Here is a 12,333-nt window from a genome sequence, read left to right on the forward strand (position 1 = left end):
GACCCGCGCGAGGAAGCGAGCGCGGCTGCCGCGCTCGCTCACACTGCGACAGGAGAGGTTCAGTCAGTCGGTCGGTGCCGCTGTCAGCCGCTGCACCACGTTGCGCCTCTCTACGGGCTTGTTCGGTATCGTGACACATACATACGTATACACGCATATATACGAGCACGGTGCAGCCGGTGCATCCGCGATCAACCCTTCTCTCTGCCTCTTTCTGTCAATTTTCGTCTGCCGATCCCGTCGCAACCGGCCGATCTCAGTTTCGATTCCTCAGTTTCCCTTCCCCCGCCCCCCGAGAAAGTAGAGATCACAGCGACTTGGATCAGTATCTCGGCGTGCCTCGCTTGAAATCGCGAGCACACCCTTCCTCAACAACCCCCCGACGGCCGACCGAGGGAACACATGTGCATGCGGCGGGACGACGCACGAGGGACGATGTGAGGCGGCGATCGGCAGGCGCGATGCAGCACGAAGGTAACGCAGACTCACTCCCTCCCTTCTTCCTTTTCCACGCGCAGCGCATGCACTACTATGCGGATTTATTTCCGGCCGGCCTGGATACTGAACGGCCACCCGTTGCATGGTGAACCCCACAAGCTGGTACCCCCGTATCAGCTGCGGACTGATTACAAGCTCGCCGGGGGCTGACGTCATCTCCCCGCGCCGCGCCGATCGACGAGCAGCTTAGAGCCGCGGCGCGATTCCGTGACGGATACGAGCGCGTGTCGTTGACATCGTTCTTGCCCCTCTGGTCCCCGCGGAGCCTCGTGTTCCCTTTTGCACCGTTGCACCCTTTCCTTTCCTCACCTCATCTCCTGCCGTGATTCGGGCAGCAAATCACGGGGAGGCAAATTGTCTCTCCAATTTGTCTTTCCAATTATCATGCTTTATCCGTCCAACGATGACTGTCGTGAGTTAATGTTTCGCGCCCCTTTGCGTCCGTGTGCGCGCACGCGTTGTTCGTCTTTTGATAGCGAATAGTCGCGATACGCGGCTAATTCTGGACGTGACGCGTGCATTTGAAAAATTACCCCGTTGAACAAAAGGACGTTTATGACGCCCGACGTAGGATCATGTCTTTTGTCTGCTCCACTGTCGATGAAGAGGCGTAGGAGACTGACATTATCGTGCCTGCGAATAGAAAACTATTTAACAATTGAAGCGGCTTCAGTTGAAACATCAATGAAGTTCAAGAGACAAATTTTGGTGTTTTCGTCGTTTCACTCGATTCTCACGCCGCTCCGTTCGTCGTCGTAGATTTCGGTCCACCCTATATAGGTCGTGCGAAATCCCGCCTCTGCAGTCGTAGCGAGTTATTCGCATTCCGCGGCAATCATAAATTTTAATGCCGCTATTTTTTTATCAAACCAACTCACGCGCGGTTATAAATAAATCCTGCGTATTGTCGATTATAATGGGGTTGTTTTTTCTATATTCCATATTTGCTACATACAGAAAATAATGTAGACGCCGAAGGAGTCATCTGACAAAACGCTCGGACACGCGATTGCGACAGCGTAATGCAATCTCGATTATCCATATAACGTGCGAATGCAGATTCATGTCACGCAATTCGGTTGTCCCGTTTGTATTATACAGTAGAGATGGGCGGTTGATGGATTATGTACACGTTATCGATTGAAAATCCCTCAGTCTGTAATTTATTGCGTATTTGTCACTATTCATTGTCAGTCATTCGTACAAATTCGCCACGCATCCGTCGCTGTCTAGCGATTTTAAAAGTCAGATGTTTCATTTTTATGAAATAATTTATTCTGTCCGCTAAATTCCAATTTTATTCCTTTTTTCGATGCGCTGCAGCGCGCATTTATATGTCGATAGAAGACGAAGCTTGAAATACAAAACACGACTTGATAAACTGCAATATTCAAGATGACAAGAAATTGTAACACGGCGAGATTGACGAGCGATATTTCTCTGAACCTTGACCGCACAATTTGCTTTCTGCACAAATTTATCTTATCTATTTCCAAGATGTGTCGCGGAATTGCGGAAGAGAGTAATTTATCGACAAAAGTGGAGTTACTTGCTACGTTATTTACTTGACGCAAGAAACTGGAAAAATTGAATTTTTGTCTGTGCTGATACATCTCAGTTAGGCGAAAAGTTTCGCAGCGCGTCAAAATCTAATCCCGTCAGTGCCCGGCGCACTTTACCGCCTTAGTTCTAAGGCGAAAGAGCTTTATCCATGAGTTATATCAACTTTGCGGAACGAGAAAGCTTTCAGGAGGCAAGTTTACATGTGAATGTGCAAAACCGTGGCGCGTTAAAAAGGACTCTGTAGGAAGCATGATTGTCGAAACTTTTTCTCTCGCGCTACTAACGCTATCATGATGGCACTCAGCGCGATTAAAAATACGGGGAAAATTGGCTTAAGAGAACGGCGACACACGGCTCAATATTTATCATCAGAACGAACGTATTTTAAACGTTAGAGAACAATTTATTTACAGACATGTGACACTTGCGCGATAATCTTCTAAGCTAAGTTCGCGAAGTGACACATGACGGATTGCGGTTTATCCTATATACGTTGCATTATAATTTCTACGCGATGAAGGAAAATCTCGGTGACAAGTGGAGCCACGTAGAGCGATGACTGTAACAATGCGGGCGACGTGGCGTGTACGGCTCGTGTACAGAAAGAACAAAGTTTGCGCATACACATATATACACGTGTTCTGAGGGCGCGCAAATGCTTCGAATATATGTTGGTGATCGATTCGTGAAGACTCTATACGCTTCACGTGACCTTATCCATTGGCTAACGACGAAACGCACCTCCGCGGTTCCTGTGCGCCGGCGACGCCGACGCATCCCTCGCGAGGTTTCGCATGAAGCGTGTCACCGCGGCGAGTCGCGTTTTCCGCAGCCGCGTGCGAAACCAAGCGGTCTCATCGATCGCGTTCGCGCTCTTATCGTCGCGAGCGCAAACACAGGAATTATTTCCGCATAACTGCGGCATCAGAAAAAAAGAATTACGCCTGTCTCAATTTCTGGCACGACGAACAGGTCCGGGCGCGACATCGGCTGTTTCAAAAGTCTCTCCCACACGTTCCCTCGCCGCAAATAACACTTGGCAGACGAGTTTGCGTTGCGTCAAGACCACGGACTATATCGTCGAACTTGGGCTTGGAGTTGTTGTAGTTCCGACGAGTGACAAAAAGCTTGTTAACAAAAAGTTGAATGTGCGGAGCTCCACTTCGGGAAAAGCTCGGAAATTCCGGATTTTAATGAAACTCCGTACACGTATCTGGGGATCCCGGCTGATGAATAGCAATTGGAAAGTTGCAAACTCATTTATTGAGAGCCCTCCTGTAGATGCAGACGCGCACGGGCTTTCATTAAAATTATAATTTCCGAATTCGCGACATTTACTCATTAGCCGTCGCAATATGCATTTTATCGGCTTACAAATGCATCGTGCGTTTTATTGTTTATTTATGTTATAAATGCAAATAAGTGCTAAGCAGATATGTGATTTCCGTGTGTGGTTTTAATTGCATGAAAGCAAAATACAAAAGAATATGTAAAAAAAGGAATAATATGGAAAAGATTATATTTTGATATTTGGACAGTAATAAACGGAAGAAAATTAACGAAACGCGATGAAATTTATAGAATTGGATCCTTTTGTGTTATTTCCAATATACGTGATCTTTAACGAGATCAGTATCTGTATCTTGTTCTGATCGTATAATAACGTATGGAAGATTATACAATATGACATTTGGCACGAACGGAGAAATTGCAGTCGGTAAAAAAAAGTTAAAATTGGAAAAAATTGGAAAAAAGCGTGAGGACACACAAGCTGGGCAAAAGAAGTCTGCATCCTCTAATGATTTTCAACATCTCTTTAACGAAATCAACTCGTTCGAGGGAAACGGGGTATTCTGAACACGACCCACGCTGTTTACGCGCCGCCGTAACCGTAACCATCCTCCGGCCGTCGACGTCCATCAAGTGATTCCGCGTTTCTTACAAATCTCCAGTTCCGCTCGGGATGTGCGACGCACATCAGGAATTCCACGGCTTAATCAGCCTTTAAGGCCACGTGACAATTATCACGCGCATTACAATCCATCAGTCGGTGGCCCACGCGTGCTTTATATAACGATGACAAATGTATCCTGATTCTTTCACGCAGGCAACGTGTTCCTGCCGCCAGTGCACGGACGGAGGTTGCTGGTATAGCCGAGGCGTTCTACAACCACTCCAAGAGAGGCTACCTGTCAATACGAGAAAGGCACGCCCCACTTTTTTTCTGGATTAACCATCGTGGACCATGAAGAAGCCCTCTATCAAGACGCTCGCGTGGACGTTTTGCCTGTCCACCCTCTTGTTCCTCCCCGCGAGAACAGGTGAGGCTTGACGTAAAGAACACGTAACATAAAATATCGATGCGCGTTCATGTCGGTTAGAGTGCGGAAAGTCGATCTGTGTGTTCACCGAAGGGTGAAATTAGCCGAGAAGGGCGAGAAATTGGGAACATCTCTTATAAGCGCGTTTCCAGCGATATCCTCTAGGCATTTGTCGCGCGCATATGTGTACTGTGCACGCCATTCGGATTAAATCTCTAGAACGCGCGTTCTCGGCTTTTCTATTTATAAACTTTCTCGAGTATTAATTTCTAATCCATCTTTACACCCTTGTCGCCGCACTGGTTTCTCAATGATGTAACCGCGCCGAGTCTTCTTTAACTAAGCCTATTAAGTAATCCCTTTTAGAAGAGCACGAAGGTTAACAACTGCTTGAACACTGGAAAGTTCTGTAAGTGACACTCAGGGTTGAGCCGGAGGGGGCAGACTTAGCGCGATGTGTCGCTTCTGAATTATTGACGGTCCCAGTACTTAAATAGAGCCCCGGACGACGGTGTGTGCGTGCGTGTGCATGTGTGCGCGTGTACATGCCATGCGGTGCGACTTTGTTTGTGAGCACATGTGTGTACACACGTACGTGTGCGGCGTATGGTCGCGGGGAAACCGGGTTACTGCACCACCGCCAATTTCGATCAGCGACATGGGAAATTGTTTCAGGCGCCCTGGAAGAGAACTGCACAGACTTTCAGGGCGGCACTGTCAAACACGGCCTCCTCTATGTTCCGGGACCTTCGGTCTGCAGTCTCTGCGTCTGCTATCATTCCGAGCCGATGTGGTGTCAAGCCATCTACTGCACACCACCGTATGTGAGTATCCGAGATCGCGGCCACCGACTCGACCTTCTTTAACATATGCCTCTATGTTTTGTCAGTCTTTGCACAGACACACGTTGAGAGGGACGATACATCTTTCATTCGAGAGGAGAGACTCGCGGTTCGCAGACTTATACACGGAAGAAAAGAAAGTTTAGTTGGATTGACTATAAATGTGTCTGTGTGTGTGTGTGTGTGTGTGGTGAGATATGAACAAACCCAGAAATTCCGGTTAAAGTTACCAGAATTCTGTTCAAGTCAACATGATTTCTTAATTCTGGTTAACCAAAGATCTTGTTAACTTGAACGGAATTCTGCTAATTTCAAACGACATTTCTGGCTCGTTCATATTTCACCGAACATTTAGTTAATTCAACCAAACTTTTCTTCCCGCCTGGGACTCTGATTTTGCTGTGTGTTTTACATCCAATTAAACTGTGTCTTGTTTTTAAACATCATTCCGCCAATAAGTGAGAATTTTTTCGAAAGGGTTGAATTTGATTCCTTTTTGTACTGAGAATCAGATGGACGTAGAAGTTCCTTAAGAGGATTAGATTTCACTCCAAATTAATGGAGACGCTTTTGATGTTCCCTTCAGATACGAAACCAGTTCCAGCTTCTACAGAATTTTTCTGGGGTGGGGGGGGGGAGTAATTATATCTTGTCAAAATTTCCCTCTATCTAAGGGAGTATGAGTGAACGTTAACCTCGTCGATAATACGTGCAGTTTTAGAAAAACTTCACGCGGAATCGATACGTGAGAGTTTCCTATTTCGCCGCTACGCCAGCGCAACGTGATGCCTTCCGGTGTGCATTCCGTAAAAAGCACCTCTTTTTAATAAACCTCGTAATAGCGAACGATATGTGCCTAATAGCACTTTACACTTTACACTTTGGTATTATCAGACAATCTACAAAACTCCATGAAGCTTTGTTGCAATTCGAGCCCGTCAAGTATACGTCCAAATATCGCACGCGTGTGGTCGATGAAGTGTACTTATAAGTTCTCAACAATAACAGATATCGTTGCACTTCCCCTGCAAACAAATGCAATCCCGGCTAAAATAATGAGCATGAAAACGGAGATGAGGTCAATCGTTCCCTATTAATCCGAGATTTTTCCAACCTCTTGCAAACTAACAGTTAAATAGTTAATTTGCCTTTGTTTTCCCCTCAAATTAGACAAGAACAAATGTATGATTTAACTGTTAATTAGCTTACCAAGATGTTGAAAAAATTGGCCCTTAGACTTATCAAGTGACATGCAACGCTGGAAATTGGAAAAACTGTGGTAAATGATACAGCATCTACCTCGACATTTTTTACAAGGAGAAAATTGCAATGCATTGCAAATTCAGGATGAGGTTGAAATCAGGACCGGGATATCCCGCGTGACGAGCCTCGTTCAATTTTATACGAAAGGCAGAACGTGAAAAAACGAGAATCAAATATCGTGCGAACGATACACGATATTTAACATCGCGTGTCTCTAAATGGCGGCCGTGTTTTATCACGTGCACGACGTTATACGTCATTCCAACGATCGTCTGTCTGAACAATGTGCAAGATAGTGGGACCGATATTCCCCGAATAATGGGTTAATGAGTAGGGAATGACGACGGCGGCGACGACGTTTATCCGCGCGACTATAGGGTGTGTATCTCCCCTGCACTATACATATATCGATATATACAAGTCGAAGTGCGTGCTTCCTCCCGAGATCTCGTTCTTTCCCTCTTTATTATTCCGGGATCAGAGGTTGCCGTTTCGCACGGGGAGAAACGAGAGCCGAGAAACTCGCGAAAAGGATGAGATTACGGGCTTTCGTGAGAAACTTGTTCTCGAGTTTCTGTCGTTACACAGTGGCGATTTTTTAATTCCTATATCGATTTCTTTCTATCATGGTTATCGAACTTCGTATTAAAATTCTATTAAGGCAGAATTCATTCCAGATTAACGAGAGAATTATTTCTATCGTCAATTTATATGACATTAATTTACATCACTATAATCCGAAAACGTCCGAGCAGTACAAAAAGGATTTGGTGGGCTTTAAGGAAAAAAAATGTACGGTTTTGAAAGCGTGTCAGATATATTAAATCAGCATGGCGACTACACGCAATATTTAATATATGCCCAATGGGCATATTTTCAGTGGTACATTGAGAGAGCAATTCGTAAATTCACTATTTATCGAACAAAATTACATTTTTATATATTTATTCCACTAATCATATAATAAATGTTATTTTGAAACTAATTTTATAGTACTATCTTATCACTTTTTATTCAATACTACTGCAAAGTAGTTTTCTGATTTACAATTGACCATTATACAAAAGCGGTGTAATAGATATTACTCTTTCTTCTATACCGCGTGTTTCCTAATATGTAACACATACAATGGTAAGCTTCTTACTCGGGAAGTATTACTTTTTACGAAGTTACATTAGAGTAATGGCCATCAGTGTTACTTTTATGATAAGGCCGCATGTGTAAAAGTCGCGATATACGATTAAATTTCTCACAAACAGCGCAGATATGTCGCGTAAAACTTTAGCTACGCAAGTGTTTTACTGCGACTAGTGTTATGTTAAATTTTCGTATAATTTGGAATATTCCTCTTTGGATGAATAAACTTTGTGAGTGACAGAGTTACCTCGCTCAAGCCAGAAAGGTCGTGCACGCGCTTCCGGATGAAATCCATACATAATTCAGCCTTTTTCACGAACTTTTCGCCCGGTCAAGAGGGAGGTGATCGCCAAATACATAAAAAAAATTTTAAGCGGAAAAAAGGAGCCGACACGTTTCAGCGCGGCGCTCACTGCGACTGCGGCAGTAACACAAGCAGCGGCGCGAGCGGGGGCGTGAAAACGATTTTAACGAGCCGACTTTAATGAGCGCATCTCTCTCGAGTTGATTGCGAGCGCGGCCGGGATTAATATTGGTGAGAATACTTTGCTGCGGCGCGCGCGGCACCGGGCCAATTACGACGATATTTGCGCGACGGGGAACGTGCGAATTTCCGCTCTGCGCTCGCGTGCGGAGGATGATTGCAACTCGGCGGCGTGGGCAGAGTGGACAAAGAGGCAGAGACGCGAATTAAATCTCTTCGAGACTCTAATGACTACGTTTCCGTCGCGTTTGGCGTGGGGCCTCGCAGGGCGCAAAAGAAGCGGAAACGACCCGATGCCATTGTTGCTTTGTTACAGTTGTTGCGGTATCGGTTCCGTATGGCAAACTGCATCTCGCAAAAGTGCTCCCCCCGCAAGCCTGTCCGCCCACCCAGAGCTTTAATGCGCAAATATTAGCCGTGTCGTAATAAAAAGCGAAGCTCGCTCGCCGGGCAAACCACTATCCCCCACTTCACCCTTGCGCGGTCCTTTTAAAAGTCTCGCGAAACTCTCGGGGTTCGCGTTTCTTCTCTCGTCGAAGCGCGCATCGATACTCTAGGTCCGGCGCGATCAACTTAGCTACGCAGGTCCGATGTAATCAACTAATGCGGAATTCCGCTCGATTCTTCCGGCACTCGAATCGATAATCCGCTCGCCGATGCGAGGACACGTGTGGCCGCCATGCGTGTGCAACCATAAAAAGCGACTCTCCGATAGAACATCGCGGATAGAACATTTTGCGCGGGGATCATATTCCCGTCCTACAAAATATATATTATACATAAATATACATATATATATATATATATATATATATATATATATATATATATATATATAACTTTAGACGCGATCGCGCTGTACAACGGCGAGCTAATGCCGGCATTATGACATGCACAGCCAGACGCGTGGTAAGGGGAGCCGCAACATGCACTTTCCTCTTTTACGTTTTTCGGAGAACTGAGGAAAATTAAATTCCCCCGTGGAAGATTACACGCGGGATATTTTACAAGATAATATCCGAATCTCATCAAAAGAAAAGGAGAAAATGTAAAAAATGCTGCCAGTCCGGAGAGATTCTATCCAGAATCAAGAGCGGCTGAAAGATCTTGTTCTTTTGCGCAGAGAGAACGGTCGCGTTGGACTTGGCGTTCATATTTGTTTCGCTGAAATTTGTTCGACTCAAACAACACAATTTTATATTAAGTATCTTTTATCTCATTAAATAAAATCATGGCTTTCGATGGACAAAATGTGATTACTTAAAGAAAATAAAATTGATTTTCTACGAAATAATATATTTTGTTTGGTTATACCTTAAATTTTGTTTCACATTGAATCAAATGACGGGATATTTGGGTGGAAAATCAGGGAAGGGAACAGATTGTCAGTAATATGGAAAAGAAAATATCACGTTTTTTTAAGCAGGATTATCGAGCCTTTTTAATAAAATGAGAAAATCAAGTAAAATAATTTTCTTTTCTGAACCAAACAAAATTACTTGAAGATCCAATCAATCCTAATTGTCGAATGAAAAATTTATTTACTCCAGGAGGAGAAAATGTCTTAGTAAAAATTATTTCTCTTTGCAATGTTTTTTGCAAAGCTATACGTGCTGCGTTATAAATGTTGCAGTGGAAATTACTATAAAAACAGTAAATTTGACAATCTTTATAGTCGGTTTATACAAAAAATATTCACATAAGTTTGTAGTAAGTTTGTAGCCGAAAGCGAAACATTTTTATATAGCTATTTCAGTCATCATTCTGCAAATCCAAGATCATCATTATTACAAATGTTCATAATTTTTAACACAATATTTTCTCCACGCACAACGGATATTAATTCCTTCGAATTCGACAAAATTTATTAAATCCGGAGAAACCAATCTCTGTATGTGAGCACGCGCGGAGGGGGAGGGGGAAGCAGGTCTTGCGACTCTCACAACTTTGGATGTTCTCTCCTCAGGATATTATGCACGCATTTCTGAACGTCTCGCTAATTATGCAAATTTGATGTACGGAAATTTGTCGCGCAACTCAGAAGCAACCGTGGTGTAATAGCGGTTGCAAGGAGATTGGCGAAAATTTCGACGTATTTCGTATGCTCGAGAAAATTAAATCCACCAGCCACGTATCTCCCTTCACGCGCTTTACGCGCGCGAATGCGCATAGCGAGTATCCACAAGCTCTGCGACTTTCCACCATGCGTCGTTTATTATTGCAGAATGTCGTCGGCGTCGTGGTCGTCGTCGTTCGTCGGGAATTAAGTTCACGAAGCGGCTTTTTCTCCGTAGAAGCTTGCGGCTTCGCCACTACGGTTTCAGCGCTCGCTTGTGCTCCTCGTTTTCTTCGTATTTTTTAATTACCGGCGAGAGCTCGGCGAAAATTTTCATTCTGCGCGACGAGGCGAACGCCATTTGCCGGCGAAAGAGACAAAAAAAAAAGAAAACAGAAAAAAGGAGAGGAGAAGAAAGTGGTTTGACCTTGCTTTTCGGCGCGATCTCGCCAAGTAAATCGCGGCGACCTTGCGACTCGCACACTCGTCGCCTCAACTGCATTTTAATTATGCTCCTTCTATGCTCGCGTCATCGATTAAAATCGATGTCGCATACACGCGCCGCCGAAGTAGCGCAAAGTTCCACGTCGTGCATTACGTACTTAATGACCGCCATGCCGCTAATAAGCGCACGATCGACTTTGCACAGTTCGCAAGTGGAGACCTTAACACGACCGCTGGAAACGTACTGCACCGATACCCAGATAGGCCGCAGCGTTGGCAGGTATTAATACCTGTGACAGTAGAATTGTACGACACAGTCCGGCATTTAATATCCCTCAATTCGCGAGAGTGCGACTTTTACAATTCAGTCTCTCTCGTTTCTCACCGCGCGTCCTCTGTCGCGTGCCCGATAAAAATATTTTCTCTTTGAGAATATAAAATTCGCATTTCGCCGAAGAATGAATGCTTGCGATAACGCGCAGCGTCGTTCTCGATGCTTCAGCAAATCATACTTTTTCCCGTGACAAAGAATTTTTACATTGTAAATAATTTTGCGTCAAATTTAACACACTTCACGTGTGTCGATTTATTCATTTGACAAATAACACAACTTATCATTTCACACAAAAGAGAAATATGTATCAAAAATTCGTACATTTACATAAATTCTGTTATTTTAACCCTCAGAAACGGTAAAAATATGAACTCAACAAGCTCAGAAGAATCATAAAACGGCAATATATTGAATTAACACACGGGTATGTGAGAAATTTAACACGCAAGTTTCCACACTGATGAATTTCAACGTAAATACAAAATCTTTTTTTTTATCGTGCAAAATATTTTTTACCGTAAAAATGCATTTTAATTAACGCTTACTCAACTGCACAAATTCTTTATCTGATTATCTGCCGAACACGCGAAGCGGTGAAGTATCTTTTGTACAATTAGGCGTTAACGCCATTGCTGCACGAGACAGTTCATAATCGCTTTGTTAAATTTCTCCTATTCTCTCTTTTTTCCGATTCACAAACGCCTTAAATCGAAGAAGAAACTCGATAACGAGATTTATCTGGGATTTTCTACGTGGTGACGTGACAACACATCTACGCGTGGAATCGTTGAGTATTCCGGGACGCGCGATCGAACACGCATCATTCTTTTTTCGCGCATTTCGTGCATGTATACATAACGTAATTGGCTCGTCGCACGAAGATATCGTTACGCCATTCACGCACAGTTGCGTTTTTTCTCCCCTTTTTGCGCGCGCGACGCGACGCGACGCAGAAATACAAGCTCGGCTATCCCGCGTTATGTAGGGCAGTAGGGCCCGATTCGCTACGAGCTTTATGCTAATCCCCGTATGCAATTGCAGTATCGTTCGCCACACTCATGCGGGACCGAGCTCTCGTTGAGTCCGCGTGCGATTGCGTGCACGACATTTCACGGCGCGCGCGAATCCGACACGACACATTCTCGCCCGGCCCACTTATTAGATCGGCAGCGGCGGCGGCGGTTCGTAAATGTACACATGTTTACTTTTGCATATATCCGTGCCACGTACACGTAGCTCTATGTGCGGTCTTTAAAATAAACATTGAATAGTTTGCAACGCCGAAGGCGATGGCACGTTTATACTCATTGTTGAGGCCCTTGGGCGTTACAGTATTTTCAGTTCCCCGGAATTTATATATATATATATATATATATATATATATATATATA

The 12,333-nt window shown here is 44.3% G+C and overlaps 1 protein-coding gene across 1 annotated transcript in view; it reads left to right on the top strand.

Moving 5' to 3' along the window:
• Nucleotides 1–33: 33 nt before the first annotated feature.
• Nucleotides 34–12,333, top strand: part of LOC116849951 — a 23,616-nt gene continuing 11,316 nt past the window's right edge. The window contains exons 1-3 of the mRNA XM_032827655.1: nt 34–474; nt 4,169–4,382; nt 5,058–5,206. Of these exons, the coding sequence (XP_032683546.1) occupies nt 4,307–4,382; nt 5,058–5,206 (225 nt within the window). The 5' untranslated portion in view covers nt 34–474; nt 4,169–4,306. The remainder of the gene's footprint in view (nt 475–4,168; nt 4,383–5,057; nt 5,207–12,333) is intronic.

Source organism: Odontomachus brunneus, unplaced genomic scaffold, assembly GCF_010583005.1.
Source record: "Odontomachus brunneus isolate Ranch 3 - 2012 unplaced genomic scaffold, Obru_v1 Obru_scaffold_129, whole genome shotgun sequence".
In the NCBI taxonomy this organism is placed as follows: Eukaryota; Metazoa; Arthropoda; class Insecta; order Hymenoptera; family Formicidae; genus Odontomachus; species Odontomachus brunneus.